The sequence below is a fragment of the Rutilus rutilus genome (assembly GCF_951802725.1).
Source record: "Rutilus rutilus genome assembly, chromosome: 14".
Taxonomy (NCBI): domain Eukaryota; kingdom Metazoa; phylum Chordata; class Actinopteri; order Cypriniformes; family Leuciscidae; genus Rutilus; species Rutilus rutilus.
In genome coordinates this window covers 18,288,310-18,308,313 of record NC_140219.1, presented here as the reverse complement: position 1 = coordinate 18,308,313, position 20,004 = coordinate 18,288,310, and the positions used below count along the sequence as shown (strand labels likewise).

General features: G+C 38.4%; 2 protein-coding genes across 14 annotated transcripts in view; one reads left to right on the top strand and one right to left on the bottom strand.

Moving 5' to 3' along the window:
* Positions 1–1,856: 1,856 nt before the first annotated feature.
* tex11 (testis expressed 11) lies at positions 1,857–10,920 on the top strand. The gene is made up of 26 exons (XM_084429663.1): positions 1,857–1,861; positions 2,037–2,117; positions 2,268–2,387; positions 2,562–2,642; positions 2,767–2,852; positions 3,471–3,528; positions 3,774–3,869; positions 3,967–4,048; positions 4,137–4,215; positions 4,315–4,466; positions 4,591–4,676; positions 5,388–5,525; positions 5,638–5,740; positions 6,612–6,736; positions 6,887–6,972; positions 7,074–7,127; positions 7,210–7,250; positions 7,323–7,397; positions 7,493–7,563; positions 7,685–7,801; positions 8,704–8,776; positions 8,889–9,038; positions 9,569–9,677; positions 9,787–9,907; positions 10,281–10,448; positions 10,753–10,920. Exons 2-26 carry the CDS (start codon positions 2,037–2,039, stop codon positions 10,822–10,824), a joined length of 2,424 nt encoding a protein of 807 aa, XP_084285789.1. The 5' UTR covers positions 1,857–1,861; the 3' UTR covers positions 10,825–10,920.
* Positions 10,921–11,152: 232 nt separating this feature from the next.
* dlg3 (discs, large homolog 3) overlaps positions 11,153–20,004 on the bottom strand; it is a 94,812-nt gene continuing 85,960 nt past the window's right edge. For 9 of the 13 annotated variants that reach the window (XM_084429657.1, XM_084429647.1, XM_084429646.1 and 6 more), the window contains 8 exons: positions 19,301–19,400; positions 17,595–17,636; positions 17,341–17,391; positions 16,178–16,279; positions 15,896–16,068; positions 15,651–15,760; positions 14,263–14,354; positions 11,153–14,115 (listed from right to left, as the gene is read on the bottom strand). In XM_084429657.1, the coding sequence (XP_084285783.1) occupies positions 14,009–14,115; positions 14,263–14,354; positions 15,651–15,760; positions 15,896–16,068; positions 16,178–16,279; positions 17,341–17,391; positions 17,595–17,636; positions 19,301–19,400 (777 nt within the window). In that variant the 3' untranslated portion in view covers positions 11,153–14,008. Of the gene's footprint in view, positions 14,116–14,262; positions 14,355–15,650; positions 15,761–15,895; positions 16,069–16,177; positions 16,280–17,340; positions 17,392–17,594; positions 17,637–18,773; positions 18,820–19,300; positions 19,401–20,004 lie in introns of all 13 variants that reach the window. The other 4 variants (XM_084429653.1, XM_084429654.1, XM_084429648.1 and 1 more) reach the window with 1 other exon arrangement.

Below are 20,004 nucleotides of genomic sequence, written 5' to 3'. Positions count from 1 at the left end.
ATCTGGCACAAATGTATAAATATGTCTGCTATTTTAATATTATTTATGTAGCTGACTTTAGGAAATATTTGTGCATCTCTCTGACCACTTGTCACAAGGATCATGTTTGTTTTTTCTTTCTCCTGTGCAATCAAGCCCTCTGACCTGATCACACATTTCCCTCAGGCCAGCGCGGTGGCTAGATAAGACTCAGGCAGAAACAATTGCTGGAAGCCGCACACTGAGAGGAGTGGGCTTTTAAGACATCTTATTTTTGAATCTAGTGCAGTGAACACAATAAGAGACTTCACAACCGATTCTGTGTACGCAGCTTGAGCTCTTTCCTTCAGCTCAACAATGACCTCCCCTGTTAAAACAAAAACCCCAGAATTATCATCAACGCATGCTTTCTTTGGAGTGAATAAGGTTCTGATGGATATCATGCTTAAACAATGCTATTATACCATAAGGTTCAAACCTTTCAATAAGGACAGAGTTGAGAATTCTAAATAAATAGCAGCATGTACGCTTGAAACATTAGGCTACTTACATCTGTCCTTTAGAATATTTTTTTTTATATATTTTTTTTTATATATTCGATCTTTTGCACAGAGCAAATTGTAATCTACGACGTTACTACTTAGCTTTATTGTTGTAGCACTGATAAGCTTTGATTTACCACGCCCATAAAGCTGCTTAAATCTGAATATGAAAAATTTGAAAGAGAGGTGAATTATATATAACCGTGTGTGAGACACCACCTCGTGGCCATACAGCAGTATTACACTCGGAGTGCAGCGCGCGCGACTGGGTCATAGTGGGTTCTCGCGCGCGTTTTGGCGGTGGACGGTCGCGAAAGGAGCTTTTCTGTCACGGTCACACAGAAACTACTGACACAATATATTTTAAATTACGTGACTCTACTTATGTATTAAAATACACAAAACGGACAGTAATATGGAGCAGTTTGCAGTCGATGTAAAAAGTAAGAATAGCCTAACTTATATGTTGTGGTAATGTGAAGATATGTGGTAACTTAGTTATCTAAGTTACGTCAAGGATAAGCTATTATGCAGGTTAGAACTAAATAATTAATCTCTTATGGATATTATAAGTCATTTTAGTATCATCTGTTTGAATTATTTCAGCTTACCTTGCCATTAAGTGATTTAACACAGTATGTGAAGCTGTTTCGTGTTTGAAGGTTGACTCTGTCTTCCACAGGTCTGTCAGAGAAGCTTCTCCACGGACAGGTCGAGTTAGATGAGGTGATTGAGGCGCTCTTCAAAGAAATCTCAACTCTAGATGGCGCAGCACAACTACAGGATTCACAGGTATACAACCTCAGTTGAAATCTACGGAAGCCCTTAAAGATCATGTGTTATTTTATTTTTTAATGTCTTATGTCACTATCATGTCTTAATGTTCTCGACATAACATTTTTCTTCTTTTTAACAAATAGCTTCCATTGAAATCTGGAGAATTATGCTTAGATATTTAATTATACAATTATAATTTTTTGTAGTTGGAGGAAATCGCCATACAGTTGTGGAACTGGACTGTGATCAAACGTGTTGGCTCAACTATTACAGAAAAGCAAAAGGCCAGAGGTCTATCTGTCTGTCTCTCAGTAGTCTATCTTTCTGTTTGTCTATTAATGGATCTGGTTGTCAGTCAGTCTGTCTGTCTGTTTTCTGTCACTATTTATTTCGTAATATACTAACAAAAGAAAGTTTTAAAGTGTATCCCCAGATGTTTTCACAGATGTCAATTGTCTGATACACTACAAACTCATGTTTCAGTGCGTCATGTGGCATGCAGACTTCTGTATTTATGCGGGCCTAATAACCCATCCGAGACTTTTGTTCGCAAGCAGATACTGGTTAGTCACTCACTTGTTCCAGCAGTTTTATTTGTTTAGCCTATATTAATTTAACATTCATGCATAAGACAGTGATTGATGAAGGGATTCATGTTAAGGCACTGTAGATTTGTTAATTTGTTCATGTCATATTTTATTGTATATCACAAAAAAAACTGACATCTCTGTTCCTCAGATGGCCAGTAAAACAGGGAGAACATGGCTTGATTGTAAACAGCCCAAACTTGCTGATGTTTTTTTGAGCATGGCTGTCAATGTACGTATGAAGACAGAGAAAAAGATAGATATTACATGTATGTCAAAAAATAAAAAAGATATAGTCATTGGATATTGGAACATTAAAAATACCCGTAATATTATTCAGGGACTGTAATAACAAGAAACAAAGAATATGCTACTTTCACAGACCCTGGAGACTCTTTACAGCAGACTAACTTCCCATGGAGATTGTGCAGAAGATATAAACACACCAAAGGGAGACATAGAGAAAGACTTGCTGCGGATTTTGTCTTTTCAAGCTGAATCTGTGAGCAGAACTGCTTAGCATGTGCAGTGACTGCGAAGCCTACAATTAACAAAGCCTAAAATTAAATGCATATATTTTGAGAATTTAGAGCTTTTTTTTTTTGACAATTTACACAAATATGTTGATAAATATGTTTTCCTCAAATTTAAGTTATCTTGTGTGTATTCTGTATAGGCAGTTTCTCAGGAGCAACATCAGGAGGCAGTGTCATGCATGCATCGATGTAAAGAAATGCTTCTCCGTCTCCCTAAAGAGGTGAACAAACTGTTGTCGTCAGCATGTTTAGTGGTGTCATTGGTTTATTCTGATTTGAGAGAGAGAGAGATTTAGAAAATACAGACAAAAGAAATAAAAACACTTTTTGTGAAATCTCCTTTAGGCTGGAAATCTCTCTCTCATCTGTTACAACTTTGGGGTTGTCACTTACAGTCAGGGAAAGCATGAAGAGAGCACATTTTGGCTCAGGTAGGGATCTCTAATATACATTAACGTTCAAAAGTTTGGGATTGGTATGATTTTTTTATATTTTGTAAAGAAATACAAAATATAAACAGAATAAAAAATACAGTAATATTGTAAAATTGTATTATGATTTAAAATAACTCCTGTGATGGCAAGCCTGAATTTTTAGCAGCCAGTCTTCACTGTCACATGATCCTTCAGAAATCCTACTAATATGCTGATTTGGTGCTCAAAAGCATTTCTTATTATTATCAATGTTAAAAACTGTTGCGTTGCTTAATATTTTTGTGGAAACTTTGATACATGTTTTTTATCAATAGAAAGTGCAAAAGAACAGCATTTATTTGCAATAGAAACCTTTTGTTCAATATAAATATCTGTACTGTCACATGATACATTTAATACATCCTTGCTGAATAAAAGTATTAATTACTTTAAAAAAAATCTTACTGACCCCAAACTTTTGAAATACTACAATATAATTAGTATTAATGTCATTGAAGTAGTGTACTTTACTTTTAGACACAAACTTTTATGTTAGATTGCCCTACCATTAAGACATTTTTCCTTGTTTTGTAACATTTCTTTCCACTTAACATATATACTTATTATGCATTTCAGCCAAAGTTATGACATTGGCAAGATGAATGTGAAGTACTCACCAGGACCAGAGATGCAAGTAAGAAATATGAGTCAAAACCGATATACTGTGGGGTCAAAAAATCTAAAACCACTAATGAAAATGTTGCATTTACTGTAGAAAAATGTAATATTTTTTTCTCATTACAAATTATTTGATCAGCATAATAAATGAGTAAAAAAACACATTCACAAACATTCACATTTAATGTCCATAACAACTGTCTGGTTTTCAGTGGTCTTTTTTTGCATTAACTGAATGCATCTTATTTCCCATTCCTCCAGGCCAAAGTCTTGCGACTACTTGCAACAGTTTATTTGGAGTGGGACTGTCAGAAGTACCTGGAGAAAGCTATTCATGCTGTGAGCTTGGCTAATAAGGTAAAGCATTTCTATTCTAGTGCAACCAGATCTTGTCAAAGTACACCAGATTCGGATGTAGCACACACACCATACTGTTTTTCTTCTTTTTTTTCAGGAGCATGTGCAGTTGTCAGGCCTCTACTTGAAGATTCGTATCTTAGTGAAAAGCTGTAGCCCAGATGATGCAGTAAAATCTGGTGAGCTCAGTTACACTGCTGAAATCAGTTTGTGGATAGTATTTTTCCACCCCACAAATGTTTCCCTTCCTTTCCCACGTCCTGTCAGGGATGTCCGAGCTACTGGACAGCGAGGTTCCTCTGGAAGTGTGCTTGGGCGTAGTAAAACTGCTTGTGAACGAGAACAGGTATGATCTCTCATCTTTCTAAACAGGCACCAAAAAATCATCTTCTTGAAATCTGTGCTTCAAAGGAACAGGCATTACTTGAACATGTTGTTGTTTCAGGGAGCCTCTGGCCTTTGACTTCCTGAAGAGGGTGTGTCAGCACTTTGAGTCGTCTCCTGAGCTGGGCTCTGCTCTGCTCATGCATATAGAGCTGCTGCTGCAGCGGGACAAAGAGCTGCTGGCCAAGCAGAAGATCGAGGATGCCATCACTGGTACTCAAAACTCATTATTTTGTTTCCCAGTGAAGTAACTGAGTAGTTTTCATTCTATGTTTGTGTTTCATGGTGTTTTATTAAACAATTCTAACTGAGTTGTGTGTTTACTTACTGTTTTTAGGACATTACACAGGAAAACAACTAGCACCACAGACTCTATCATCTCTCCACCTTCTGCTGTGGGATAGAGCTTCCAAGAACTTTGAAGTATGACATAATGTTTTACATTTAATGAGGACACCTCCCCTCTCCCTCTGCACAGCTCTTTTTAAATAACTAACAATCAGAGTACTATCTCTGTTTAGGGGTCCATACAATTTTTTTTAAATGCTTTTGAAAGAAGTCTTTTATGCTCACCAAGGCTGCAGTTCTTATTATTATCAATGATGAAAACAGTTGTGCTGCTTAATATTTTTGTAAAAACCATGATACATGCCTTACTGTATCCACACTTTTTTTGGCAGTTTGTATAAAAAGATTTTCCCCTACAATCAGTATAGAAAATTAGTTTTTGTGTGGGTACGGTTTTCTTTATATCCATGTTATTTTTAACGATAGAGCGTAAAAATAAGACCTTGAATGTGCGAGGCTTCCGGTGTCATTTGCTTGCAGTTATTTTACCTGTACAAAAACAGTCCGTTATGCAGCTTTATATCGCAAACTTGTATTTGTTATCATATTATTTTAATTTATTATCAATATTATAAACGCTGGTTGATGGCGCAAATAGTTTTACCGTTTACTGCGCTTTGTTGTTCTTGTAGTTAGCAGCTAATGAATCGGAAGTCTCACACATTCAAAGAAAATAGCTTACTTCTGCATTACGAAATAAGGGGGATAGTACTGTATGTTTCCGCCATGATCAAGTAGTTGTGATTTCTGTCAGACAGCTGTCATGTTGGTTGTCTTCTTCCACAGGCCAATAATTATTCTGAAGCTCTGGAGTGGTATAACTACTCACTGAGCTTCTACAAAGCAGGTGAGTTGGATCACAACCTCGCTAAACTGCAAAGAAACCGAACCTCCTGTTTCCTGAACCTGCAACGACTTGATAAGGTAGTTGGCAAAATAATGAAGGACATCTCAGTACATGCACACAAGTTTATGTATAGCACTTTTACTACATGTTTGTGGTAAAATTTTGCATATTATTAAAATCTTTTTGAAGGCAAAAGAGGCTGTAGAAGAAGCAGCAAGGATTGATCCAAACAACATTTTTACACAGTTCAACATCTACAAGATCGCTGTCATGATGAACAATACAGAGAAAGGTAATGGAGATGAGGAAAATTAATATGCATGTCTCAGGAGTCTCAATGTAAAATTGCCAGGGTTGAAATGATCATGCAAACCCTAGAAATATCAGAGAGTTTTACAGCTGTGATTTCCAGGCCTTAAAATGTCATGTCAGTTAATAAAATCGTAATTTTTTTTGTAGTTAATTGATCTGGTGCATACCGATCTTTGTACATGTGTAGAATACCTGAAGCCCTTTTTTTTTATTTGTACACACATATATATATATATATATATATATATATATATATATATATATATATATATATATATATATATATATTTATTTTTTTTGCGTATATAAATATAACCATTTAAATATATTAACTCCAAGGACTGGTACCTTACATACACTACTGTTTGAAAGTTTGTGGCCAAAAGTTTTTATTTTTTAAAAGACAGTTTAGACATATATAATGTTATACATTTTTATTTGTAAAATTATTATTAAATAAAAACTGTTCTTTTGAATTCATCAAAGAACCCTGATTTTTTTGTATCATGATTTCAAAAAAATATGAAGCCGCACAACTGGTTTGAACATTGATAATTATAAGAAATGTTTCTTGTGCACCAAGTCATCATATTATAATGATTTCTGAAGGATCATGTGACACTGAAGACTGGAGCAATGATGCTGAAAATTCAGCTTTGCCATCACAGGAATAAATCACATTTTAAAACAGAATCAAATAGAAAACAATAAAAGGAAAAAAATCCCACCCACCCCAAACATTTGAACAGTAGTGTACACATGGAAATCACCCCCAGAAATCACTATAAAATGATTTTTTTTAATAACAGATCTTTTGATATGAATGTCTGTCTTTAATGTGTGTGAATAAGCTGCTGTGGCTCTGAGAGAGATTGGCGCTCTGGCTCAGACTCCAGTCACCAGTGAGGACAGACTGCTAGTGATCGAGAACGCTGCAGCAAACCTCCTCAGCCTGGCAGCGCAGATCGCCCTTGAGGTTGGCATGCGACTGTTCTCTCACTATTGATTCTGTATATTCCTCCACAATAATGGTTCAAGGCAGCAGTCACTGTGCATTTGGGGAGGTTAATATGCCACATAATTGTTAGTACCTCGGATGTACTTCAGCAGTGATTTTTCACCACAGCACGAGCAGCAGGAAACAGCCATCAAAGCCCTAGAGTGTGTGTGTGAACACTCACAAGATGTTGCTCAAATCCTCACTGCCTTGAGGTCAGTCACACACTCACTGTGAGCTTTAGCACATAATGCTTATATCAGTGAGCACAAGTATCTTTGGTACAGAAACATCATTTCTTATCTTTCTCCCCTAGGTGTTTGGTACGACTTGTTCTTTCAACAATGGAAAACATTAGTGAGGAAAACAGGTTAGTAGATCAATGGTGCAGAATTCTGACATTCAGCAAAAGCTGCGTACCTATGTCACACTCTTATCTATTATTAAAACAGGAATGCCAACTTGGACACCCTCTTGTCGTACCTAAAGACAGGTACGTTTAACCTTGATCTTTCATTACACTGTTATGTTTCTCTGCATTGATGTATGCATATTGCATTTACAGCTCTACAAAAAGTATCACAAATCAGCCGTATTCAAGGCCAGGGAGCAGAAGACGCCAACTGGTTCAGGAGAATTGGTGCTTATTCTTAAACCTCCTACTGTTGAGACACATTTAACTATTTGGTGGTTCTGTTTGATTGGCTGTGTATGTTTTGTCTTAATAACTCTCAGCGTGGAACTCAGCCCTGCAGTGTGAGCACAGTCCTATGAGGATGAGGGATTTCTTTCTTCTCTCCTTCCAGGTAAGTCCAAGTACAGTTTCTCCTAGAGGCTGTAGGCTAGTTTATAATCAGCTAAAGACGAATCCACATGAGTTGGGTGTAAGCTAAAGTGAGATGTGTGATGTGCTGTGTGGCTGGGCAGCTGTCACAGGTGTGCGCCCCAGACCGAGCTGTGTTGATGGGGCAGAAGACGTGTCTGCTGATGGCTGCTGCTGCCTCTCTGGAGATCTGCAGGAGCTCGGATCACACTGAGCAACAGGTGGATTACACATTCATTTTCACCTGACTAAACATTAACCAGTAGGTAAGAGGCATTTTGCTTTCTAAGGACATGATGAAGAATGACGTATGAAACTTGACACTACACAAATTCAGAATGTGGACTGAAGTTATAATGTTTAAATGCACAATAATATCAAGGGTTTGGAAGTTTCTTACTGAAATTCTAAGATTGCTACGAACCCTCCACTTTGGGCCCCCATTGTCCACGACAATATTTAAAGGACCTAGTTTCTATAAATGAAATGTAAGGATTCTAGAACCTTTAGGAGCTGAATATTCTTCAAGGTTCCCTCTCTTTTTAACCAGTGAATTTTCCAGTTGTTCGTGACATACAGGATAATAAGGGAAAATATAATTTTTTTACTCAGTTTCTACCCAGTGGATTTTTTTTACCCAATTTACTAATTTACATTATTTTTTCCAGGTATATAAATCACACTTTTAAAATTAGGCTCCTTTTTGTCCTTTTATCTGATTCTTCAAAGAAAAGAAAAGAAAAACAGTTGTTGAGTAGGGGGAATTAAAATAAGAAATATCTTGCTGTAGCTGATTTTAATGTTTAATTTTTTTTTTTTTTTATGATCTTGGAAGTGTGTCGAGGGGGCTGCAAAATTAAAATATAACTTTTATATAACATTTAATATGTACATAAAAAAAAGTATATTATTACAAAACAAAAAAATTACAAAAATAATACCCTTGATTATTTTAATATATTGACAGCCCTAGATTTTGTTAATGAAACCAAGCACTTTTGCTCTCATTTCAAGCAGAAGTACACTTTGGAGTTAAAAAAGGTTGAAAAGCACTTATGTTCTCTGATTGTTACCACGACTAACCAGCAGAGGGCGCAGTGTGTAATATCTGCTGTGCTTTCAGACGGAGCTGCTGACCCAGACTCTAGAGCACATCCAGCTCTGTAAAGAGATCTGGATGACCATCAGAGCATCAGGTGTCACAAATACTATTTTTATTCTTTTACAAATGCAGAAGTAAGTTATACCCTGTTTTTTTCCAGAATAACAAGGATTGTAAGAATTTTGGTACTTTCTTTCCTCAATTAGGCACTTCCCCTAAAGACAAAACAGACACATTATTGCTGCTCTATGAGTTTGAAGCCCGGGCCAAATTAAATGACGCCAAGCTTGAATCTGTGCTCGAATCAGTTTTGGAGCTGGATCACATTGAGCCCAAGCTGTTAGAAATGATCGCAGGTCAGCTTCTCCAACCATAACCCCCATTTTAAAGAATTACATATTTCTTTCATTTTATGGGCGGTGAAATTCCGACTGCATGTAAATATACTTTTAAAAAGTTTGGGGTCCGTACGTTTTTTATAAAAACATTTTTGAAAGAAATGAATACTTATATTTAGCAAGGATACATTAAATTGATCAAAAAAGAATCTTGATGAACAAAAAACATTGATAATAATACAACATTTTTCTTGAGCATCAAATCAGCATATTATAATGATTTCTGAAGGATCATGTGACACTGAAGACTGGAGTAATGATGCTGAAAAATCAGCTTTGCATCACAGGAATAAATAGAAAACAGTTATTTTAAATTGTAATAATATTACACGACTTTTTACTGTGTTGTGATCAAATAAATGCATCCTTGGTGAGCATATGAGACTTACACCAACAACAGTAAAAAATCTTTACGATCCCAAACTTTGGAAAGGTGGAGTACGAAAGGACAGTATATGCTCTGATGGTCCTGTACTTTGTGTCTACAGCCTTGGCAATGGAACCACCAGCCCATTTCCCCATTCTGTGCAAGAAGGCACTGAGGAGCTCCCTGTCTCTACACAGGAAACAACCACAGGTCGACCTCACACACTGCAGGTCAGACTAGCCGAGTGTTTGTTACTTACACAATGATAGATAACAAAAGACATCAAATTGTTCCTCATGTGACACACACCTTATACATATATGTATGTGTGTGTCACAGTAACTGTTTACACAGCCTGATTCAGCTGACCCTGCCGAGCGGTGTGTCCGAGTTGCAGCCCTGCGTGTTGGAGGAAGTGTGGGGCTACTACGAGCAAGCTCTTTCCATCATAGCCACTGCAGTGAGTTGGTTACGTAGACTCTGCAACCGTCCGTCACACACGACCCGCTGAAGCTCAGCCCTGCAATTATCCCCATCTTTGAAAGAATCTCCTGTTTCTGTCAATGGGCTTTTAGTTATGCCTCAGTTAGCAGATGCTCCATTCACCAGCCTCTTCCTGCCAATTTGGATGCTAATTTGAAAATATCGCCCGTATCCTTTATCTTGGACTAGTGTTGCAGAAAGCTTGCATAAGCATCAGGGTTCAGTTCTAAATTGACACTATTGATATGAAGTTGCATTATATAATTTTGCAGCTAGAGTTTAAATTTAAATATCTGATTTCTCCATTTGCACCGTCACAAACAGGCGTCTTCTCTTCTCTTCTCACACAGCCCGAGGACTTCCCAGAGCTGGAGATCCTGTGGCTGCTGACCCGAGCGTGGAATACGGGAATCCTGCTGTACAGTCTGGCCCAGTACCCCGAGGCAGAGAGGTGGTGCGGGCTGGGAATGAGCTTCCTGCGGCACCTGGGCTCCCTGCAGGACAGCTATCAGACTCAGGTAACGCCGCTCTACAGCTGTTTGAGCACTCGACCCAAGGTGACGGATGTCATTTTCATATTCTTCTTTCTTCAAGTCAGGTGTGCAAGCTGTTTTTCTTTTTGTCACCTCATTCAGAGGTTTAATTAGAGCAGCAGGAGTAGGTACAGCTATGAGGTTTAGTTCAGCTAGTTGAGGCAATGATCCCGCATCCGAGTTCCAGGAATTCACAAGATAATATTCATTAAAAACCTTTTGTTCATGTTGGTTAGTAAAAGAAAATGCAGCAAGGTGTGAATAAAATACATGAAATGTAACTCCCCAGATGGCGGGTCTGTACAGTGAGGTGTTGGACAGGCTGGATAAAGCAAAGAAGAATCTCATTATTGAAGAATGAATGATGGCAGCTTCAGTCGCAGATGGAGATCTCAGGTCTAACGGCACGTGTTTAATATGTAGTGTGAATTTTCTGTGCATGTTTTTGACAAGCTAAGAGATGTATAATGCATCTGAGGGTTTGTTCGTACAGTTATGAAATGTTCAAAAAATAGAATTTTTTGTATTCATTTAATCTGAAATATATATATATATATTTTTTGGCAGTATTATTTTATTACCTGTCATTCGGTTATTTGTTTGAGCTGTCCTTGGTTGACTCGTTCAAGTCAAAAAACATCTGCATTGCGATACAAAAACAAATAAAAATGCATGCATTGAAATCGTAACAGAGTCACATAGTTTATTTCCAAACAAATAAACTCTTGTCCAGTCCAAAAAAAGAAATGAAACTAAACAAAAAAAGAATAATAATTGGTAGGACTGTGTTCCCTCCTGACCAGGATATAAAAGAGCAGTTTTCCTTGTGTCCTGATAGGCTGAACCACCTGTAATCATGGGGAGGACACTACTGTACAATCAAAGGGTTCATATTTGCAAGCACTTACTGCACAGGTGTGCTGTCACATCAACAACTCATAATCACTCAAAAAGACAAACCAGACCCCTTCCCTCCCCATTTCACGCTCATGTCTTCTGGAGCAGAGACCCTCATTGGTACGCCAGAGCTGCTCTGATTCAATCCACTTCATTAGAAATATAGTACAATGAATTAAAATTCTTTGGGCTTCACCAACACGGCTGACCAGCATCAATGGTGCGAACGGTCAGCCGCTGTTCTGCTGGTCACCTCGGAGGACCAGATCTACGATAAATGAGTAATTTATGCTCCTGGTTTACTTTAATATCACTCTACGGGTTGCTGTCCGCATGTCTTTTTATATATATTTTTTACATTTGTTTTTCATCTATACACTCAGACAATTTCCACAAGATATCACAAGTAGACAGGCCGTATTGTAGGGAAGCTGATTCCCGACTCGCTAAAAAAAAAAAAAAGTTCCGATAGGCAGCTGTATATTTTTTTCTATAGAGAAATACCAACATTACGGCACATTTGTATGGAAATTAATCTCAGAATAAATTCAAAGTTTACTTACCTGACATTTGTGATTTATAAAACATGTTTGTCCCAGTTGTATCACACATGCATGAAGCACAAGTGAGGGGGGATATTTACACTTTACAGCTATCATACCCATTAAAACAGTCTGTAAGCAGTTTATAAATGGCTCTGTTCCCTTCGATTATTCCCTGAACTCTGGTTTTGACACAGGTATGACAGCTGATTTTCGAGACGCTTGGCAGGTGAGCACACCTGTTTAGAAAATGCCTGCGGGGCAGGGGGTGAGAGTGGGCCCAGGAACATCCCTTGCTTTCCGCGGGATCCAGACTTCTCAATACAGAAAGAAAGAAGCGCCTTCTTGAGGGAGCGAAGAGATCGAAGGAAGCACTGTACTAATGTATCCTTGAGCACCGTCCCATTCCATCACGATTCCGTTCTCTCCAGCTGAACCCAAGGGCAACCACAGACATAGTGCTTACAAAGTATTTCAAATAAAATAAAAAAGGACTAAATATTCAGAATACACAAGTATAATATATCAGCATGTCTGGGTGTTTAGTTAGAGGAGAGGAAATCCCTTTGAGTTCATACTTGCTCTACACGATCACAACACGATTGTGGCCCTTTTGTTGCATTAAAAAAAAGAAAAAAGAAAAATAAACAGTTATCCATCAGATTCCTGAGCTCGCCAAGCTCGCCCCAGCACAAGGCTCAACACAGTGAAGTAAACATCAGCCCGGAAATAAAGAAGAAGAAAAAAAAAAACTTTTAAAAGCTGTCATAGCAAAGAACAGATTTAATCAAACCATCGTCGAGTTCTGGGGAAAACGGTCAATTTCAGGCTCCACTAACGCTTTAATATCAAGAAGGACATCCAATACAATTATTGTCTTGATTCTACCCGTTTTAAGGCTGCGATCCAGGGCAGCTAACAGGACAGTACCTTGTTACCGTTCAGTCTGAAGAGAATATAGTCATGGAAGGCAGAGGAAGTGCAAGTGGGCTGTCTGCTTTTCAACAACTCCAATGGCGGCCAAAATTGGATTTCGCTTAAGACAAAAAAGATTCGCAAAAAAGGACTTCACAGAGGTAAGACACTTAAGTCTATTGCACTCACAAGTTAGGCCTCCAATAGGATGATGGGAAACTCACACAAAGAGCACTAAAATCGAGTCTCCCGCTAAGCACTGATCGGTTGAATAGTGTCATTCCCCACCACGATTGACAGGAATTTTACAGAAGCGTTTATTCATCGTAAGGCAGTTTGGTGCTCTGCAGAGAGCCCAGTTACACCTCTCTACCCCCATCTTTAATACAGAGCAGCTAAAACCACAAGAAAGAAAGAACACAAAAACCCAAAGACAAGTAAATGAAATCTAACAGCCCTCCAAGTAGACAAATCTAGTGAAGTGTAAAATGTGTACCGTATCATTTCATATTATGTAATAAAATCTCTCCGTAGGATTTTTATTTTCCATGTGATGTCAGTAATATAAATGTATAGACTCGAACCCCGGTTTCCATTTTGTTCTGTCTCCGACCGTGTCGCCATACAAATTGTCCAGGCAGCCGATCGAATAAAGCGAGCTGGTTTGTGAGTACTGAAGATCACCGTCAGTTTTGAAGTTTCTCCGCTTATAAATATGAGCAGTGACGGTACCATCAGCAGGCTTGATCTGTATCTAGTCCTTGTAGAAAACCTCGCACAGCATCCGCGATTGTCTTTTCCAATGAAACCGAATGAACATATACAAGGTTTCCACTCGTGTCACCATCTCCGAATCCCCGGCTCCCCGTTCTCGCTTTAAGACATTCTCGTCATCATAATCATCAAGTCCATCCGAAAGCTATGAAAGGATTCGCTCAGGTTTCCCTTTTTTGTTTTACATGACAAAAAATTTCTTTAGGAATGGCATTTCCAATCTTGAATGGAATTGCTGAGAAACTCATGCAGGGGTGTGCACAGTCACAGTAATGGTGATAAGACGTTTTTCATTTGAGGGTAACATAATGATGACACTAAAACTTGATATGAAACATATCAGTGAAAGGGAAGGAAAGGTGTCAGGTGGAAGTGGGTGTAGGGGGTCAGGCGGAGGGCTCCATGGAGTCGGCGAGCTCAGAGCTTCTCTGCGGATGGGATCCAGATGTAAGGGCCTGACTGCTCCTCTATGATCAGCTTGATTTTATTATAGATCTCGTCTAGCGAGTCACCCTGGACTATGGCTGTAGGGAGAGAGAGAGAGCAATAATCATACTACTGTACTGATAACTCTTGTTAAACAGTAACAGGGGCTGGACTATAAGATTTCCCCTGAATACAGTTAAGAGAAATCACATGATGGTGGTGAGGAGAAGAAGAAAAAAAGTTACCTGTGAAAAACTCTCCAAACTCTTGTTCAAGCTTCACTGCCTTATCAAAGACTTTATTGGCTTGCTCATATGTCTGCCTCTTATTCATTTCCCTGTTGAACACAAAGATTTGCATTACTTATTTCACAATGCATAAGTACATACTGCAGTATAGATATCTTTAACATTATAAATAGTGATGCACTGAAATGAAAATTCTGGGCCAAAACAGAAAATTCAGGATGAACTTGGCCGAAAACCAAAAAATGACTTTGTTTTTTACTTTTTAAACTGTATTAATATTAGACTTTTTAATTCAGAAAATGCAAGTTTATTTAATAATTAAAGCTGCAAGCAGCATTTATCGGGGTTCAAGCAGTTAAGGCCTTTAAGCACAAAAGCATCAAAAGTTATTAAGTTTTATTTAGCAAGCATGTAACCACTGACATCATAGATGGAAAAGACCATTTACAGCCAATACAGGCAATGTACCATAGGAAATATATGGTTTTAAAGCTTTTTAACAGTTATAGCGCCACCTATGGTCCGATCTCCATGAAACTCTGCATGCTTCTTCACCATGTTATGACACATATGTTCATCAATTTTTGTAAAGCTCTGAGTTTTCCTTTAGGATTTATAGGCTTTTGAGTGTATTTTGTCACCCCCCTTTTCTAAATGACCCTGTTACAGCCAGCCAAATGCAAAAGACCAACTTTTTTTCCGATAACTATTGATCTAGAGAGTCCAGAGAATTGTCCTAGACTGGTCTGGTTCTGATCGGGCCAAAAACCAGGGACTAGTTCGCAAAAGTAGGTTTTGGACAAAATTCGACTGTCTAAATCGAAATACATCTTTCTACATACCTTCTGATGTTTATTTAGTGTTCTAACTAGTAGTAAAGAAAGAGATGATCGGTTTATGTGTGCTTGAGAATGCCGCTTAAACTACAGCGAGTGGTCTCGTTATGCCGTGTTAAAGAGTTACATTTTGTGTTAAAACCTTGAAATTTGAAACTTTTGTTTAATGTTAAAACAAAGTACAAAGCTTACTGCAATTATTGGATTGCAGGTGCTATAAATGTTTAGTGAAGTTTTGTTCATGCATCAACTAAAAGATCGATCTTGAGTTTTAAGAATCAATATCCGTATTGATTAAAATTGTCAACCCAACCCTAGAGTCCACACAGCTGGCACGTTTAACCGTTGTAGTTTATCCACATTGTATGCATGAAACAGACGCTGAACAGACAAAATGCGTCATCGGAAACTGCCACTGATTCGGTCAATTGTTATGGCCCTTCAAAACCATTTCGGCTCAAAACGAAGATTTTGGTGCATCCCTAATTATAAATATATTATAACTTGATCAATTTAATGTCATTTCTGAATACAAAATCTTACACTTACATTAGGGCCTCCACAGATTTTGGCTTGATGAAAATGGCGATTGGATAGAGCTGTGCTTGCTGCAGTCGCTTTATGGCGTTCCCAGACACATCCAGGATACAGTGTTTCCCCTACAAGAGGATTAAAGAAACCCTTTCATCCTGTGTCACACTTTCACTGCACACAATGATTGCCACAGGGAAAATATTTAAGGATTAAACAGGAGTTCAGATCTTCTGGCATGTTTACACTAGGGAGTCACTGACCCTTTCAGCCACTGCCCGGACAGACAGGATGCTTGTTCCGTACAGATTCTCATTGAACTGCCCGGCCTCTATAAATTTGTTGTCCTGAATGTCCTTCTCCATTTGCTCCCTTGAAGCCACAAAGTGGTAGTCCTGCCCGTCCATCTCATTCTCTCGCCGAGGACGAGTTGTATCTGAGGAATCGTGCATACGTCTTACTTTACTTTTACAAGTATTGCCAAAACATTTCATGATAAAGATGTTTTGCATGTAGCCACTGTGGCCTTTTCTTATTACACTCACGTGGAACACAGGATCCAAACTTGTGAGGAAACTCCGAGATCAAGTCATCGTTTACTCTGTCCTTCATTGGACCAAGGATAATCACAGGCCTTGTGTAATGGACTGAAAGGAAAGCCAAATCAATGTTGGTCAAAAATTTCCAGCCTTGAGAATTATTTCTTGGCTTTATGGAGGACATGTCATAGAAAAGCAGGATTTTCCCTTCTCTTTTTAAAAGCAAGTGTTCTATGCACTATGTACATAAAGCTCCCTTCCCCAGGCCACCCAGACCATTTATGAAAACTAAAATACAAAGTAAACATGAGTCATTCAGAAATCAATCACATTAACAGCTGACGCACACATTTGCATATCACCTATCGTTTATTAAACACCTTGGCCCACCCTTATGAAAGATAGTTTAAACTATGGCACATATACTTCTTGTTACTGCCTCAACAAATACAGTAAGGGCCAGATTCACTAACAGCTTGCACCAGCGCAAACCCTGTTTTGGCGTTAAAAAACTACTGTCAGGATTTACTAAAGACAGGCAGTGAAAATATTTTGCGCTGAAAAGGCGTGGACAGTTCTTTTTGCGGCTGACCTTATTGCATATGTATTTGTAGGAGTTTCCCTTTCAGGCCCAAAACTTATGGGAATAGAGTATTAAAATGAATCATGCAAGGTGATTTACTAAGGTTTGTGCTAGTCAATTTATTAGTTAATTTGCGCCAATATTTACCGCCCCAAAAAAAGCATGTCTTAAACCAGACGCAAATTTGAACTGAAATGATGGAAACGATCCGGCTGCGTGCATCGTTCAGTAGATCACACGCAAAACTTTCCACTCCCATTGGCGCTTTTTAGTTAATCTGGTTCATAGTATATATACATGTACTTCAATTTTTCTCAAACAATAATTTTTCTCTTTTTTTTTTTAGTCCAACTTTTGTCATGTATACTTGTACAGAGCTTGACCACGCAAAAACAAGATTATAACTGAACATGTAAGGCAGTGAATAATCCAGAATTTTTTTTTGTTTTTGGAATTTGCCGTTTTGTCATGTGGGGATTAAGGGTCAGAGAGAGATTGGGAAATAACTATATTAGAACCATTTCAAATATTATAAATAAACTTAAAAAAAGAGTGCAGAATGTTGTTTATGCTTATGAATACTTACTCTCCTGTCGAATCACTGGCTCATACGATAGAATTGTGTCTTCCTGACCCTCTGCATAATTAGAAATGACAAAATTAGCCATATGAAACACTTAAAGTAAATATGAATTAGGTTTTTTTTTTGTCCAAGCACTAAATGGTTAACAGCATGCCCCTGATCAAATGGAATGCTGCACCATGGCAGACTATATTGAGACAGATTTAATGAAGTAAGCAATGAAAAGCACAAGCTAATGAATGTTTAGAGCCACTTACTAGAGCTGCTTTCGCTGTCACTGGTGTTGGATGTCAAGCACTCTGTGGATATAAGATGAGGGAGGTTTAGAAATGTCACAATGCACACTTTCACCCATATGTAAGATTAATACTATATCAAACACAGCTCGGGATGAAACTATACACCGTCCCGTATCATCATGCCAAGAATAGAAAAAGCTGAGTGAAGAGAGGAAAACAAACACAGAGAACTTTTGGGCACTTAAATGGCTGCCGTTTCCTTAGAAGGGAAATGAAAGGATGAGGCAGCAATAGGAAATTAAGTATTTCCTTTTCCTACGACCCCAGTGATCTTAGATTCTGTGCTGAGCGTTTCCTATGACCTTGCCAGTGTTCGGTTCATCAGACAGTGATACTGCTCCTCATGCCAAAGTAAACAAGCCAATTGGGTTCCTTACAGGAATCAAATAACAAACATCCCTTAGATACAGTGACAACATGATAGTGCTACCATCCTTAAAACATTAAACATGCACTCAATCCTGCCCAGTATGAGCTGGTTCTGAAGACACTGGGTCCTGAAGAGGTCTGCCATTGATTCACTCTCTCTTTAGTGTATCATATGGTAAACAGATCTTTGAATTAATAATATTTATGTGTGAATGATTTATGCATTTAAAGTCAACTCAATATGAAATAAAAATGTATCTTCCGTGAATTTACTTCACTAATGCATATTACTTATGTGTGATTTTTCAATGTGTTATCTCAGAGAAAAATGTCTTTCTAATCTTTCAAAAGTTAATTTTTCCACTGATATCACTTAAGCCATACAGATCATTAGATTGTTAACCAATAGATAATACCTATTCAAGTATTTTTTATTTATTATCACTCACATTAAGTCTGGCCCCATAATGGTATGTTACACACACTTTTCACCTTCTAATCAATACTCAATTGATACAATCAAGCCCTACATATTTAGTTGCTAAACATCCTGTTTCACTTGGAAATGCGTCACTAAAAGGAGTTGCGAATGGCAATTAACACTGACTTTCAAAAAGTGGCAGATGAATCTTAAGGCAGAGAGGAGATTGAGTGAGAAAGAGAGGAGGAGGAACAGAAAGAAATAATAAAATGTGTGTGTGGTGTGTGGCACAGCCGGTTCAGTTAGCTTAGGGAACAGCTGCTTGACAAAAGGAACCACACACTTACTCAAACTCTTTGATCCATAAAAGTCATCGCTTAACCCTGGGAAGTCCTGAGCGTCCCGACAGGTGAAAGCAAGAACAAAGAGAGAGAGCAGAAAGGAAGAAGAAAGAGGTTAGTGAGAGGCTAGTAGAAGAGAGATTTTGCACTCTCGAGGGATGAAGGAATACTAACATCACCTTGCTGTGCACTGAAAAATCTGGGTTGTCCGATTGTATTTTAAGTACAGGGGATTTCCATGCAGAGTCATCGGTAACAACGTTTTAAGTCCAAATGCTGAAGGGAGCAGTTCTAAACAGCTCTGACACAGATTGATGTTTGAGCACAGCATTTGAGTGTTAGTGCAGCCTCACACCTGTGAGAAGTGCTGAGGTCCCCCTCAGAGCAAGACAAAGGCCAGAGAGGCCCTGATTGGCTCTGTTTTCTCACAGAAAGGTCAAGGGCCAATCAGAAGCCATCTCCAGGGTGAGTGACAGTGACAGGATGAAGCATGAAGGACAGCATCAGAGCCCTTGTCACACGCTCATACTCACGTTCGGTCTCCACCAACTCCTGCACTATATTCTCCTTGCTCTTGTAAAACGGGAACTTGCGTGATAGGTTGAAGCTTTTTTTGCGTTTCACTTTGACTGGCTGCGTGGAGATGAGCCGATGGTGGGGAATGGGGATGAGGAATGAAACAAACACAAAAAACAGAATGGGTTTCAATGTAATTCACAACACACATGCAAAAATAAAACCAAAGACAACGTGTGATTGCACAAACAATGTAAGTGGGGATAATGAATGTAAACGTAACTTGGATGCAAAGCTACATTCAGAAAAAAAGTTACATTTAACTCTGAATGTGAAAGGGAATACGCAATTGAACAATAAAAGAGATGTGAAATATCTTCTTCAAATTGCAGCTAGAGATGCACCAGTCGAATGGCCATAAATTGGAACTGGGTGGTTTTTAGTTTTATTTCGGCCGATCTCTATTCTGGACTTGCACACAAACTGCAATGTAATCATTTCTGAAAATGTAATTCGTGTGGAAATATTAAGCAGAATGCAAAAAGGACGTTAACACAGGCCAGAGACGGGACACGCTGAAGACGGATGCAAAGAAGAGAACAGAGACACGTCAACAGAACAAACACTGTACCAGGCACAGCAAGCTCACGGTTCACAATACTCAAAATATAGGAACAAAAATATAAATATAGAATTGGGGGTGGGGGGTTATATGAATGTA

Coding starts and splice junctions, on each gene's coding strand:
- tex11 (XM_084429663.1), top strand. CDS start 2,037: ATGGCCAGTAAAACAGGGAGAACATGGCTTGATTGTAAACAGCCCAAA. Junction 2,388..2,561: donor TGTCTTTTCAAGCTGAATCT/GTGAGCAGAACT, acceptor TATTCTGTATAG/GCAGTTTCTCAGGAGCAACA. Junction 5,526..5,637: donor ACCTGCAACGACTTGATAAG/GTAGTTGGCAAA, acceptor ATCTTTTTGAAG/GCAAAAGAGGCTGTAGAAGA.